The sequence below is a fragment of the Octodon degus genome, unplaced genomic scaffold (genome assembly GCF_000260255.1).
Source record: "Octodon degus isolate 3935 unplaced genomic scaffold, OctDeg1.0 scaffold00344, whole genome shotgun sequence".
NCBI lineage: Eukaryota > Metazoa > Chordata > Mammalia > Rodentia > Octodontidae > Octodon > Octodon degus.
This window is the reverse complement of record NW_004524920.1, coordinates 249,547-264,988: the sequence shown is the minus strand read 5'-3', so window position 1 is coordinate 264,988 and position 15,442 is coordinate 249,547. Positions and strand designations below refer to the sequence as shown.

The 15,442-nt window shown below is 50.4% G+C and overlaps 1 protein-coding gene across 1 annotated transcript; it reads right to left on the bottom strand.

The window, feature by feature from the left end:
* Window positions 1-840: 840 nt before the first annotated feature.
* On the bottom strand, window positions 841-13,047 carry LOC101587191 (cytochrome P450 2F2). The gene is made up of 10 exons (XM_004648008.2): window positions 12,946-13,047; window positions 11,703-11,894; window positions 11,453-11,615; window positions 8,555-8,704; window positions 4,727-4,887; window positions 4,287-4,463; window positions 3,757-3,898; window positions 3,074-3,261; window positions 2,437-2,578; window positions 841-1,316 (listed from the first exon to the last, which is right to left on the bottom strand). The coding sequence occupies exons 2-10, from the start codon at window positions 11,871-11,873 to the stop codon at window positions 1,135-1,137; spliced, it is 1,476 nt and encodes a 491-aa protein (XP_004648065.1). The 5' UTR covers window positions 11,874-11,894; window positions 12,946-13,047; the 3' UTR covers window positions 841-1,134.
* Between the last annotated feature and the right edge of the window lie 2,395 nt (window positions 13,048-15,442).

Sequence of the window (15,442 nt, the reverse complement as noted above, 5' to 3'; positions counted from 1 at the left end):
TGGTACCTGCTCAGCCCTGGAGCAGACAGGTCCACCTACTGAGATTAAGGAACTGATGCCTCATATGAGGCACAGAGCACTGTGACTTTGGGGAGATGCCTGGTACTTCTCAGATGAGAAAAGCTACTGTCAGTAGAATGGCAGGCTGTTACATTGCATTGGGGCCAGGTCCTCACCCCAAAGGAAGGAACTGCGGGGTAAGGAAACAGTGCAGCAAGAAGAGTAGGGGGTCGGGATAGTCTGCCTGCCTGTGCCTTGCTACCACATCCATTTCCCCCCTCCTGTTTTTCGCCTTTTCCTTCCACTTCCCTGCCCTTTCTCAACCTCATTCTCTCTCCCTCACCCTTTCACTTCCCATTCCTGTCTCTGCCTCTGTCTTCCTCTGTCTCTGACTTGTGAGATTGAAAGGTAGTGATCACATTGGTGAGATCCAAGTGCTCCCCATCTCTGCTATGTCATCTTGGGCAAGACACTTCATCTTTCTGAGCTTCAGTTCACGCTTCTGTAAATGTGATAAAAATTCTGCTTTGCCTCACAGGGAGATTTAGAGGAAGCTTTTAGAACTGTGTGAATAGGAAGCACCATGTAAGCATAACCTTTCTCTGGCCCTCACTGTCTTGCTTGCTCCTCTCAGGGATCCCTGTTTCTCTGGGATGCCGTCCTTTGTCTCTGGCTGCTACAGTCTTTACCTTCAAGCCTGTCTCCAGGAAACCATTTCTGCTACTGTAGCCACCGTGAAGGGGATGGTACTGCACTAGCCACAGGTGTCTTCTCCCCTCTGCAGCCACTTCTCTCCCCACCCTGACACCGCCCTGCTCCCATTAATGCAGGCTAGACAGGTTAGAATCTATAACAAAGATAATTTGCTAGAAAATGATCCAAAAAGCCCAACACAAGGTGCCTCACAGAACAAGTTCTGTTGGTACAAGACACCTTTCCCATTCCCCTTGTGTTTCTTCGCGTGCAGGTGGGATTCAGAGAGGAGGGATGAAGGCCAGGCACGTGGCAGGCCCAGGGTGCAGGGAAGAGAATGTGACAGCGAGGCGGCTGAGGGCTGACCAAGGAACCAGAAGAGGGGCAGAGTGGCCCAGGCGCGGGCCTCGACGCTCACAGGCGAGACGGAGGGTCGGGGCATCAGCGTGCACTAATGCACATCTCGAAAGGCCGAGGCAAATTGCCCAGACCAGAGCTGAGTGGAGTCAGGTCGATGTCCTCGGGTGCCACCAGCGGCTGCAATGTGAAGTTCTGCAGGATGGCGGTGAGGAAGAGGAAGAGCTCCATTCGTGCCAGCGACTCGCCCATGCACAGTCTGCGCCCTGTAGTGGCATGGGGGGGGAGGGGAGAGAGAAGGGGTGAGAGGCTGCACCTAGCTCCTCAGACGAGACCCTGATATGAAGATGGAGATGCTTTAAGCAAGAAAACAGAATGAACTGTTCCCCAGCAGTGCAACCACCCTGGGCTCACATCCCGTCTCTGTTAAGGTTACTTTTGTGCTCAAATTTATGAATGCCAGGTCAGGTGGCACATGCTTGTGATCCCAGCATTCTGGGAGGCCAACCTGGGCTACAAAAGTGAGCTCAAGGCCAGCCTGAACTGCATAGTGAGACCATGTTTCAAAAAGGGAAAGAAAAAAAAAAAAAGGAAATTTCTGAGTATTTGAAATAGAGATGCTACTGGTACCTCATGAGGTTGTGATAATGACATGCAGGTACAGTGGGGAGGATGGTTCTTAAGTGACTCTTCCATGCTGTACTGTACACTCTTAAGCTTTTAATGAAACCCTGCTCTTAACCACTAACAATTCCAGAAGGTAGGTGCAGTTTATAGATGTATCTTTTTTTTTTCCAATGTATTTGGTTGTTATAGGGTCCCACAGTTCAACTGTGACTTGGTGATCCTTCTGTTTTTCAGCCTCCACAGTGCTGGGATTACAGCCGTGTGCCGCTAGGCCCAGACTCTGTGGCCCACTCAGCCCGCACTTGCTAAGCTTGCCTAAGCAGGCGCTTTAGTCCTCTGAGCTGTCTCACTAGCTTCTATAGATGTAGAAATTGAGGCTCAGAGAAGTGAAATAACATGCATGGCCCCCCAGCTGCCCAGCTTTTAGCCACCACCTTTGTAGCTCAGAGGCAGCCTGTGGCATGGAGTATGGAGTATTGGAATTTACCAACACCCCGTCCCCCACCCCCAATTTTCCTGCGGAGCCCAGAAAAACGGGAACTAGGCCTACTGTGCCACCTAGTGGAGAGGCTCATGAACCCTCCCAAATCAGTTTATCTACCTTCTCCACAAGATTATAATCTTGATTTACCCAGGAGCTGAGTTGGGAGAGGGAATGAATGAAAGTGAATAATGAATGAGTGTTCATCCAAAGTTGAGGATGGGGATAGGATGAGAGGTGAGAAGTTTGGCTAGTGTTACACTGTTTCCTGCCCTCACCAGCTGAGAAGGGCATGAAGGCAGAGCTCTTCTTGAAGGACTGATTGGCATCCAGAAAATGCTCAGGGTTGAATTCCTGGGGCTTCTGGAACTGGCTGGGGTCATAGTGCACAGTGTTGAGGAGGGTGATGACATCCGTGCCCTGTATGGATGAGGAGGTGGTGTTAGGATATAGAGCTGCTCGGAGGTTTCCAAAATAGGCCTACTCTACTGCCCAGAGGTCCTGGTGACAAGAAAGGGTGGGGTTGGGGGCAGCAAAGGACTCCTCTGGACTTTCCATGATGTGTACTGCAAGCTGGTGGGGAATCTTTTTCTCACAGAAACGTCAGATTTCTGGGAGGTGGAGAGGTCTCTGCAGACAGTGCCACAGGGATTCTCAGGATGAAGTTCCAGAGCCCAGGGATTTCAGAGAGGGGACTAGAAAGGGGAATTGTGATAGGGAAGGAGTGTGGGGTATAGGACAGGAACTGGTGCACTATGATGTGGCATCGGACATCGGGAAGAGGCTGAGGTACCAGATTTAAGAATCTCATATATGTCCATGGCTGGGGCTTGGGATGCTATTTGCTAAGGTCTGGGGCCTTAGCAAATTGCTAGGTTCTAGGGTCTGATGTCGTTTGCCAGGTGGCTAGCACACCTTGGGTATCAGGAAGCCACGGAAGGCCGTATCCCGAATGACACGGTGAGGTAAATTCATAGGTATGACGTCTGCGAAGCGCTGCACCTCATGGATCACCGCATCAGTGTAAGGCAGGGCCTTGCGGTCATCCAGAGAAGGTAGCCGAGCGCGCCCCACCACTCTGTCGATCTCCTCCTGCACACGAGCTGTGGGTGGAGGGGGCAGGTGCTGGAGCACCAGGGTAGTGGAGGATACCCATGGGTGCTGCAGGGCAGGGAGCAGGCAGAGAGAATGTGCGTGGGAGAGGTCTTGCTCAAGGTCCCTAGCACCTGGTCCCATGCAGGGTACATGTAGGGCTTAGCCAGAGCTGTTAAAGGAGCGCAAAGCACTGCTTGGTGCAAGGACTCCAAAGGGAACTCTGTTGGTAGGGCTTCAGGAGGGCCTTCTGGGGTGGGATGGGCTGGCTGGTGGATCCAGTAGGTAGGCTGTGAGGGAGGGCTGGTGTGCGGGCAGTGGGCATTTTCAAGGCTCTGCAGGTGACATTTGGGTCCAGATCCCTGCACACTACTGTGTGGGCCCTATACACCTTGTGGGTGAGGTTGGCCTCCATGTGTGTTTGGCTAGGCTACCTAGGCCTTAACTCTGGGCTCCTTTAGGTCTGTGGTGGGTCAGGTGAGTTGGGTTGGGAACTGCAGGCACACCTTGCACTTTTGGGTACTTCATGAGGATGAGGAAGGCATGGCGCAGTGTGGTGCCCACTGTCTCGGTGCCACCAAAGAGCAGGTTGTGCGTGGTCATCAGCAGGGTGTCCATGAAGAAATGGCTGAAGGGGTCCTTTTTCTCCTGTGGGGTTGAGAGGTGGGGGCATGAGCCTGGGCTAGGTGATTCCAACTCCAACCTAGACCTTTGCACCATGTTTGGGTGCAGTCCAGCCCTACCTCTGCCTAGCCTCCTTGCCTTTTACCTTAGGGTACGTGGGAGGGTGGGGTATGGAAAAATCTCCTGGGGGTACAATTCTTGGGCAGGGCTTTAACAGCTTCTTAATGAGCTGTTAATTGCTGGTGGCTCTGGACTAGGCCCAGCCCCAGAAAAGCCAGCTGCCCTAGCTGCCTTAGCTTCTCCAGGATAAAGTCCCTAACCCCATCCAGTCTTGGGTGTGCTTGGGTTTGAGGCTGGAGTAGCAGGAAGGCTTCCTGTTAGACCAGAAGTGGGATTTCCAGGCAGGGCTTACCTGTGCTATCTTGGTGAGGAAGCAGTCGATGAAGTCCCGGGGAGAGTTGGGATCTAGGGAAGCCTGGTGTTCATGGACGCTGCGAGCGATGAGCTCTTTCATGCGCCCGTAGTTCTGGAACATACGTCGATGTGAGCCGGGCAACCAGTCCAGGAGGCTCGGGAAGATGTTGTACATCTGGGGACAGGGCAGAGTGAGATGGGCTTGGAGGAGCAGGCAGGGTATATGTTCAGGAGAAGATGGGGCAAGGCAAGTGGGTCAGGTAGTTGGGGAGCAGGTCTGAAGGCCTGCTAAACTCGGGGTGGGAGGGAGGGGTTGGTGCTGGGGGCTCAGGGGTAGCTCTGTGGAGGGGGATGGCCATGATAACTGGGTGGGGGTGGGTGGCAGCTGCTTCCTCTTGGCCACTGGCCCTGGTCACCCCACTCGCTCAGTCCACTGACCTCGCCCCAGGGTGTGCTCATGATCTGGAAGTTGTCATTGATGAGATGGATGATGGTAAGTAGCCGCTCATCATCGTAGTGGAAGCGGCTGCCGAAGACCACTGAGCATATGATGTTGGACACCGAGCGGCTCAGCATGAACAGAGGATTGAAGGGCTTGCCTGAGGGTAAGGGGCAAACCACGTCAGCTCTGAGACCCAACATGCAACGTGCGAGGCCACCTGCAGCCATGGCTGTGATTTGTGGTCTCACCCAATCCTGGCAACCATTCCTGCAGCACAGAAGGCTTGCATATGCACACGGCCACCCCACACACAGTGTACTGTCGCCCTGACGGTGTTCGGCAGCTGCAGAGACACCACAGAACCCACCACACTAGTGCATCAATAAACATATCACCTACCCAACCACAGAAGTCGGGGCCTGGTGACAAATACAACACACCACAGCATGTGGTAATAAGCACAGAAGACCTATTGGCAACAAAACAATGAATAGAACCACAGTACTTGCCAGTACTACAATTACAAGCATAGGTACTTAATAGCCAGCTGAGAAATACTCCAATACATGGTAACAATATACTGACACAGTACCAGCGTGTAGTGATGTTCTGCAACACAACACAGTGACATGCAATAGCACAGCAGATTGTAGAACATGGCACATGCTAGCACACATATCCCGGGGGAGGTGTTTTCGCATATTATACAGGGGCACACCAGTGTATGGGCCCCCGTGTGATATTTTGTGTGTTGTGTGTGGCTGAACTATGACTTTAGAGCCCACAGAGCTGGTGTGGTGGTCTAATTTTGGCCCTTGGGAGGCTGAGGCAAGGGGTGGAGGGGGCGTGGGGAGATGGGGAGGGAACAAGTTCAGGCCTAGCCTGGGTTCAAGGCCAGAGAGGACTACATAGTGGGAGCTTGTCTCCAAAAAACTAAACAGACAAAAGGCCACAGAAACACCTAACATTCAGCAATCTGATAGGCAGAGCGTAGGGCTGGGGAGATAGCTCAGTAGAATAAGTGCTTGCCTGGCAAGCACAAGGGTCTGAGTTCAATCCCTGGTTCCGCCAAAATAAATAGGCAGAGCATAGAAAACAGATGAAAGCAACATGGCAGCCAAGACATAGCACACAATAGCATACAGGCAGGTGTGGTGGCGCAAGCCTGTAATTTCAGCACTTGGGAAGCCGAGACAGGATGCAAGTTCAAGGCCAGTCTGGGCTACATAGGGAGTGGAAGGGCAACCTAAACTACATGTTGAAACTGTCGTTAAAAAAAAAAAAAAAAAAAAGCACAACCCAGAAAACCAGACCTGAAATTAGACTCATTTTGAATCCTGCTTCAGCTTCTTAATCTTGATGTTACCTGGCCAACTGATTTTTCTGCTCTGAGCTTGTTTTTTCATCTGTAAAGACAGTTGATGACGGTCCTCATGGAGCTGTTGTAAGAGACAGTGATGTATGGATGGAAAGGCCTTGCCTGAGGCCTGACCCATTAGGACTTGGTCACAAACCATGGAGTTGTGGTAAATTGAATAATGGCCGCACAATGATATGTATCCCTGTCTTCAGAACCTGTGAGTAGAATCTTTCACGTTACATGGAAAAAGGAACTTTGCAAATGCAATTAAAGATTCTGAGGAAGAGTACCTTGGATTATTCAGGTGGCCCGATGTGATGATCATTTTTTTTTTTTTGGGGGGGGGTCTTTTTAAAGTCATTCTCTCTGGGGCTGGTGAGATGGCTCAGTGGTCTAAAGCACCTACTTAGAACAAGCTTAGCAAAGCACAGGGACCGCGGTTCAAAATGCCAGCCAGCTCCGCCCCCTGGTGGACTGAGCTGTCCCCCCAAATAAAAATTAAAAAAATCATTCTGTCTATATGGTTCAGGGTCTCACTGTGCAGCTCAGACTCAGTGATCCTTCTGTCTCAGCCTCGTCTATGCTGGGGTTAGAGGTGTGTGCCACCACAACTGGTTTTGGGGCAGGCACCGGTGCCCCTGGGCTGGCATGGCATGCCGTATCAGGATTGAACCCCAGTTCTTGCACTTGCCAGGCAGGCGCTTAGACCCCTGAGCTGCTTCCCCAGTCCTCTTTTGGTCTCAGTATGCATCTCAGGCTGGCTTTAAGCTCACTTTGTAGTCCAGGCTGGTCTCAACTCGCAAGGATCCTCCTGCCTCAGCCTCCAGAAACTGGAATTACAGGTGTGTGCCACCATGCCCAGCTGATCACTTCTAAACGCATCAAAGGGTAATATTATGATGGGGTGGCTGGGATGTTGGAAGCCACCATCTTCCTGGCTTTGGATCTTAAGGAAGGGACCAGGAACCATTAGGCAACATCCAGAGGCTAGAAAAATCAAGAACAGGGATCGTTTCCAGGTTCTCTCGAATGCAGCCCTGTTGGCCCATTTTTATTCCAGATCTTCTGAACTACAAGAGAATGAATCTATGTTTTGAGCCAACATTTGTGGAAAAAAAAATTCAGTTTGGATTTTTTGAGATAGGATCTCATTATGTAGTTCAGACTGGTCTTGAACTCACTTTGTAACCCAGGCTGCCTCAGATTTGCAGTAATCCTCCTGCCTTAGCCTCCCAAGTGCTGGGATTATAGGTATGCACCACCATGCTTGGCTTCATGGGATTTTTTTTTTTTTTCAGCAGCAATAAGAAATTAATAGGGCAGGTGAGATGGCTCAGTGGTCTAAAACACCTGCTTAGGCAAAGTGCAGGGATCACAGTTCCATCCCTGGCATCACATGACATGCCAGCCCCACCTCCAGGGCAGGCTGAGCTAGAGCCCTCCCCCCAAGAAATTAATACAGGCAGCTCTTAAGACTTACATCATGTCATTTAGTTCCTTTGATACCACCTGGCACATCATCACCACCATCATTATCATTTTCCCAAAGCCAAGAAGATACGGAGCTCAGAGAAGAGGACTGTTTGGCATTCTGTGCCTCAGTGTCCTCTCCTGTAATGGGACTGATACTAGGACCTGCTTCCTAGATTTGGGTGATTTTTTCAGAGATGATATACAGAAAATTTTTGGGACAGCGCTGGCATCTGGTTGCCATCCCATAAATGTTGCTCTTCATCTTACTTTTTGCAGGGCAGTGATCAGGATGGAATCCAGGGTCTTGTGCGTGCGTGGCAAGCGTGGCAAGCGTGGCACCATTACACTTCCAGCTCTGCATTGCTTACTTTTCGTAATATTTCTTCCCCTCGGGCCACAGGTTTTTCCTTGGTCTTTTATCCCAGTTCTGCCATATCCTGGGAGTGTGGCTGAACCTTTCAGGGCACTGACTTTTTAGGGTTGCTCTAGGGTGAGACTAGCTTAGGCCTCGAGTTCGGTAGCATGCCTGGTACCCAGTGGACATACAGTAGCCTTACGGTATGAATGTTGACTGTGGACTTGGGTGTCAGGCGTGGGCTTCAATCCTGGCTCCTGTACTTAACTAGCTCTGTTCCGTTAAGCTAGTCTCCTAGCTTCCGGGCTCCATTTCCTCCCCTGAATTTGGATTATCCCTAGGCTTGCAGAGCTAATGTGCAAGCACGTGCTCAGGACTAGGCCCCACATATGGTTCTTAAGAACACGGTCGCTATCCAGTACCATTACACGCAGGGCTCAGAACACCGCAGACATACGGGAAAGCAGCCTCACCAAGCAGGGTGGGGGCTGGGGGACCGACGACGACGCACGAGCTGACCCCAAGCAGCCGCCCTCCAGGGGGCGCCATTCTCCCTGTCACTCACACCTAGGCTCTGGTGCTTCCGAGCCCCGCCCACTGAGTTATTAAGAGGAAAACTGCGCTTGGGGATCTGACCTTCGGTTTTTCGCAGCTCCTCCAGCAGGAACCTGCCTTCCTCCAGGATCCGCTCCTCGATGCTCCTGTTTCCCATCCCGAAGTTGCGGAGAATTTGGAGCGAGAACCTTCTTAGGACCTTCCAGCGCTCTCCATTGGAGAAGGCGATGCCTGGGGGGAGGGGGCAGCAGGTTCAACCAGCAGCTTGCCCCTGAGGCCGCTGCCACCTAAGGTCTCCTTTGCTGACATTTGCCTGTGGATCAATAGAGTTTGACATCTTTTCCTGTCCCCACCAACCCTGCTGATCCTCCAGGCTGGGTTAAGTGCCCCCTCTGGGCTTCTATAGGAGTCCTCTCTGTTGCGATTGCCCCCCGAAGGACCGGGTCATTTTGGTCTGTCACTGTCTGGTGGTGTGACTGTGTCCTTCATGGTGCTGGAAGGACAGCGTGGGGCCTGTATTGGTCACCAGCGTCCTTGGCACTGACTGGTGCACATGTTGTCACAAAAGAAGTGCCAGTGATTGCTTACTGATCACTGAAGGTACAAATGAGATAAGAAAAGTCAACCTCGGGACAAGGCTGGACGCTAGTAGCCCTTTGTACAGTTCTTCCTTTGGGGGGAGGCTGTATTGGGGATTGGATCCAGGGCCTTTGCACTGTACTACATGCCCAGCTCATTTAAATTAAGTTAATTAGGGCCGGCCAGATCGCTCAGCAGATTAAAGCGCCTGTATAGGAAGACGCAGGAACCTGGGTTTGATCCCCGGCGTGCTGGCCAGCTCTGCCCCTGGGGCGCGTGGCGAATGAGACTGGTCATAGTGGTAGACACGCCTGTAATCCCAGCACTTGGGAGGCTGAAAACAGGAGGATCACTAAGTCCAAGTCCGATCTGTAGTGAGACCCTGTAGATCCTGTACTAAATAAAAAAAAAAAAAAAATTAGGGGCCGGGGACATAGCTCAGAGGAATAAGCGCTTCCCTGGAAAGTGCAAGGGCCTGAGTTCAATCAAAGGCCGGTTCTGCCAAAAATAAATAAATAAATAAAATAAAAACAAATAATAATAATTATAGTTCAGGCTGGCCTTGAACTTGCAGTGATCCTCCTGCCTCAGCCTCCTGATGGGATGGATTACAGGCATGCACAACCACCCGAGGCCCACACCTGGCTCATTCTCAGCTCATTGGAAATTAAATTTTTTTTTAAACAGTCTGCTAATTTGCCTAGGCAGGGCTCAAACTTGTGAGTGTCCTGCCTTCTAGAGTGCTGCGATTACAGGTGAGAACCACCATGCCAAGTTTAACCCTGGTCTTCTAACTCCTCATTTTCATCTTTCAAGTCTGAGCTTGGAGGTCGTCTCTTCCAGGATGAGTTTCTTGACTCTTCTCTCCTTGGCTGGGTAGGTCCTTCCATCAGCTCTCACAGCTCCCAGGCCCCAACCCTACCCTGACTACTCTGGGATGACATGTTCTAGCGATGATGCATTTCCCCCTGGACTGGGAGCTACAGCAGGGTAAGGCCTTGGATAGTTCCTCTGATTCCTCTGGATATAGCAGAGAACTAAATGTTGCACAAGGAAGAGAGGGAGGTGGGGGGGGGCAGGAGAAGAGAGTAGGGGAGGGGTAGGCTGCATTGTGTTGCTTTGATGTGTGTACCATTTCACTGACTTTTTGTAACACCTTCTCCTGACAATGGAGTGAGGGTGGGTGGGTGGGGGAACTGCCTGCCTATGGGGCCCTAGAAAGTGGCACAACCCTGTAGTTGCCTCTGTGACCTGTGTGAACTAGTTAGATGGTGGCTATTTTTAGTAACAAAGATGTATTGGAAGAGTAGCAAGGTGACTTTCTCAAGTACTCCATCTAGATCTCTTGCATCTGATGTACCCAGGCAGAAAGTGATAGAAGAAGGAGCTATGAAGAGTGAAAGTGACTTTGCTACCCAACAAGTGGTATTTCATCAGACTGCTCTGATTCCTAGTCTGGGGGCAGAGGGGCTCCATTCCCCAGAGGGGGCAGGGGAACTTTAGGTACTCTTCAAGGAGTGCCTAGGCTAGGATTTCCTTTCAATCAGAATAGTCTTTTTCTCGAGTCATTTTTTGGGGACCTTAGCACATATTTTCTTTGACTAAGAGGTTTGCATTTAAAAAGAATTTGGAAAGCATGAACCTAAGTGATTTCCAACCATAAAGAGAACAGGATATTGCTGTAGAAGAGGTTTGGAGAGAGTGATGTTGGCTGCTGGGTGGGCGGGGTGAAGCTGGGTTTGGACTGGGATGAAGATGGTAATGAGGTATGGAGAGGGTGAGATTCATGCAAATTGGGCTGGTGGTGAGGACAGAACTTGGTGGATGGAGGAGCGGTATGTTGGGGGTGAGCTCGTGCTTGGGGTTGGGTACATAGGTGATAGGATGGGCTGGTGGCTGGCGAGACCCATTGAAGTGGAGCTCAGTTTGACTGGAGGGATTAGAATGTAATATCATAGAATTTAAAATGGAGATTGAGAGGGGGTTCATAATGGGAATGCAGGTAGGGTGAAATGGGGCCATGGTATAGAGTTGATGAGGATTAGGATTAAGCTGGACACCAGCACTGAGACTTGATAACTTGGCCACTTGATTGAGTCAGGAATGAAATGGTGTGGTTTGTGATAGAGGCAGGGATTGGGGTGACAGTGGCTTTGGAGTTGGATGGTGATGGGGATTGGTATAGAGGTACAGTTCCAGATGGTGAGATTGGCAGGTGGCAAAGATGCGACAGACATCACCCTAGATTAGGACTGCCTGGCTCCATCCCATGTGATGTTAGTGAGATCAGTGGCCCTCAATTTCCCCAGGACTGGGACGACAACTTCCCACTCTCAGTTCTTTCCTAAGTATGGAAAATGTTGGGGGTGTCTGGATGAAATGAGGTGGATGCATGCTTACCATTGCCCTTAGTGAAGTTGAAAAATACAGGGTATTCACCACGGCCACTGAATTCCTCCCCCTGGTCCACGAGGGCCTCCTTCACAGCTTGGTACCCGCTGAGGACTACTACCCTCCTAGGCCCCAGGTACACTGTGAACACCGAGCCATACTCCTTGCTCAGCTAGGGGTGGAAGAAAGCAGTTACATGGGGCTCTGGGGCCACATGACTCCCACCCTCTCCCCATTCATCCAAGATCAGGCCTTGCACCTTAGTGAGTGAAGTCAGCAAATCTTGGGATCGAAGCTGAAGCAGGTTGCCCAGGAGTGGGAGGGGCCTGGGCCCAGGGGGCAGCTGGCCTTTGTCCCTTGAGCTGAGGGTCAGGAACAGACAGACCAGAGCCAGGATCAGGAGAAAGATGGCTGTGCTCACACCGTCCATGCCGGAGGCAGCTGCAGGTGTCTAGAAGGCAGAAGGGGACTGGGTTGGGCTGGGAATCTGGGTTTCTCCTCACCACCTTGAATTTTCATCCCCCAGGTCCTGGAAACAGGTCGGGCAGATGGAAAATAGAAGGAGGAAGCAGCACAGACTGGGGGCATATGGAGAATAAAGGAGGAAGGAGGGGAAAAGAAAGGGGAGGAGGAAGAGAATTGAGTTAGAGAAAGACAAGAGATACGGAGACCACAAGAGATGGAGAGATACTGAGGGATACATAGGGGTAATGAAGAATGATAGAAAAAAATGGAGTGTGATCTCTATGTCTATATCTATATCTATATCTATATCTATATCTATCTATATCTATATCTCTATATATATATCTTTCATGTGTCTACTCATCAACGTAACTGTTGGGCTGGGGAGATAGCTCAGCAGTCTAAGTGCCTGCCTAGAAAGCACAAGGACCCAGGTTCAATACCCAGTACATTAGCTGTGCTGGCCCCAGAACCCGGGTGCACAGTGTCAGCCACTGAAACAAGGTGAAGTGGCCTATACCTGTAATCCCAGTGCTGGAGAGGCTAAGACAGGAGGATCACTATGAGTCCAAGCTGTATAGTGTGACCCTGTACCAAATAAATGATTAAAAAAAAGATGCTAAAAAAGATAATAACTATCAAGACTCTAACTTCTTACCAGTGATAGAAATAAGATAGATCAAGACAAAAATAGAGCCAAACAGAGAGAAGCTCCCAGAAAGAAGGATGGATGTAGACCACAGAAAGAGGCAGAACTAGGGAGAGTTAAATCTAGAGAAAGACAAGAGATATGGAAATAGACAGATGTACACTGGGAGGTGGAAAGGGGTGGGAGGGAGAGGGAAAGAGCTCCCAAGCTGGAGAGAGGAAGAGACAGAGCCCCACACAAGACAGAGGGAGCAGAGGGCCAGCACCAGTGCACAGACAGGGAGACACGAAGATTTCCAAAAGAGATTCCCAGGTAGTTTCAGAGACTGAGGGAGTTGGCAAGCTTTCTGCCTCCCCTGCCCCCATATCTCCTGGCCAGCACCCTTTACCCGCTGTGTGGCAGCTGAAATATGTCCCAGAGCTCTGAGTGTGTTTAGGGGCTTGGCAGCTGCTCTTAAACTGTCACTGTCCACAGCCTCCTCCGTGGCTCCACCCCCTTCCCGTGTGGGTGCAGGGAACCTTATCCCTCCCACCTGCTTACCCTGGCCTCTGCACAGCCTCCACTCGCGGCCAGTTGGGCAGGGGCCAAGCGTGGGGCTCATGTCAGGAGCCCTTTTTGCTTGGCCCCTGGGCCCTCCAGCCTGCAGAATGACCTCAGCCTCAGTGGTCCCCACTGTGGTCAGTGGTCAGAGGCTTCTCTCCTGGGCCTGGCTGGCAAAATGATGGCCCAGGAAAGGGCTTGCTCATTTTGATATTCTGGGAACCTGGTTCTATTTCTTGGGTTAAAGCTGTTTCAGCCACTCAGGGGTCATGAGTCCTTGGGCAAGTGTTTTCTCTCCTTGCCATTTTCTCATTTCTGGAGGCCTATTTGTTTTGGTAGCTGTTTCTGCAGTTCTCTTATGGGTTGTCTCTGAAATTTTATGTGTATCTCATTTGGCTGCTGTCATTGCCATCTCTTTAGGGAACAATTTTGTGTCTCTGTCTCTCATTCCCTCTCCTTGTGCCTCCCCCATGTCTCTGGTCTTTGTCCCTCACTCTCTTTTTCTTTCAGCCTAAACCCTGGTAGATCCTTCTCCACTACTGTCTGTACCCATTTCTCTGTCTCATTTCCATGAATCAGATTGCAGTGACCAGTACTGAAGCCACAACGAAGAACCCTGAGGGAAAGGGCAGGCCACTGGAAGGCCTGTATGGAAAGAGGATCTTGCGCTTGAATCCACCCCCTCTTTCCAGTGCAGACTCGCTTATTGTCTTCCTTCTGCCCCCTTCTAGGTCTGTTCTTGGCTCCTGTCTTGGCAGCTGGTCCCAGTTTCCTAACTCTGGTCAAAATCAGATTGTTGAAACCCAGCTGGCCTCCACTCACTAGGGCTGCCCTGCCCAGGGCTAGGGTAAGGGTGAGAGCTCTTGAGGCTAAGGACCTGAGAGACCGGGTGGAGACCTGCCCCTGCAGGCCCTTGGGCGTGCACAGAGCTTGCTTTCCCTGTGGGGTAGGGGAGGAAGCCTGTGCAGGTCTTGGGGAACTTTATACCCCAGGACAGGGTAAGGGCACAAGTGAAGCGGAGGTGGGGCTGCTGCTGTTATTTGAGGCCTGGGAAAGACTTGTTAGAGCAGGTCCCGGAAGAAGTGTGAAGGCTTGATGATAGGATTAAAAGTCTCCAGTTTCCCCTGGTAGCAATTCCCATTCCTAGGAGAGGCTGCACTACTGGATCCACACCCACCCTGTTAACAACTCTTTCCTGGTTCTCAGTGGGGCTGAGACATGCCTAAGTGGATTGCAGACTGCCTCAGTGGCACACCTGGGCTCACTGTAGGGAGCTTTGAGCTCTTAGGGGCTGACTAGCTCTAGCTAGAACTTGGAACCGCGGAGGGGTGCGGTACAGCTTCTTGCCCCAGGGTCATGGGCGTTGGGGCCTGATACCTCCTGTGGGAGGCTGCACCATGCACCGGAGGTTGTTTAGCAGCATCCCCGATTTCTTTTTTTAAGACTTTATTTATTTATTTATTGCAGAACCGGGGATTGAACTCAGGCTGTTGCGCTTGCCAGGGAAGCACTTATTCCACTGAGCCATCTCCCCGGCCCCCATCCCTGATTTCTTTAACAGCCTCCCTGAGGTCCAGAAGCCTTTCCCCCATCGTTATTAGTGGTAGCCCAAGTTAGCTCCAATCACTACCCTCTGGGGGGTAGGGAGAATCAACCCTCAGTGTAACAGAGTCCTAAGCCCTTTTTGCCCAATGTGAGCAACATCAGAGATTTATACAGGGTGACTCTTAGCTGAATTTATCCAGCGTCTACTATTAAGTCTAATCCTGTCTGTCTTATGGCCAGTATCCTAAAACTGTAGAATTTCGACAAAGCTTGCAAAACAACACAAGACAACAAGAGCAAAGCAAACCCAGCCTGCACTGTAGACTTGAACTAAGAACTGTATTGATCAAGATAATTAAAGAAAGCCAAAATTTTTGTGACAACAAGCTTAGTCCTGCCCGAAAGTTCTGAAAGCAAATATTTAAGCATTCCATCATTTTGTTTTTTCTTGAGACAGGGCCTCCCTCTGTACAGTAGTTCAGGCTTGCCTTGCATTTATGATGTAGACCAGGCTGTCCTCAAACTCCTGGTGACCATCCTGCCTCAGCCTCTGGAGTGCTGCGATTATAGGCATGTGCCACTACAACCAGCTACATTTTTGAAAATAAAGAAAATAGCATCATAGTATTTTATGTAACCTGAATTACAAAATAAAAATTTAAACATATATCTAAGTAAATCTTGTTGTCTTAGTTTTTGTAAACATTTAATCCTAACAAGACAATAGAGAAGACAAAATTATTCTGAGTTTGCTATTAAGATATATTAAACTATTAAATTATTTTGGCAAATTTATTATT

What these genes read in the sequence shown, in the direction of transcription:
- LOC101587191 (XM_004648008.2), bottom strand. Translation starts at nt 11,873, where the DNA reads ATGGACGGTGTGAGCACAGCCATCTTTCTCCTGATCCTGGCTCTGGTC. An exon ending in GGAGCTGCGAAAAACCGAAG is followed by an intron (nt 4,888 to 8,554) that starts GTCAGATCCCCA and finishes CCTTACCCTCAG; the next exon opens with GCAAGCCCTTCAATCCTCTG. An exon ending in TCCTCACCAAGATAGCACAG is followed by an intron (nt 3,899 to 4,286) that starts GTAAGCCCTGCC and finishes TCAACCCCACAG; the next exon opens with GAGAAAAAGGACCCCTTCAG.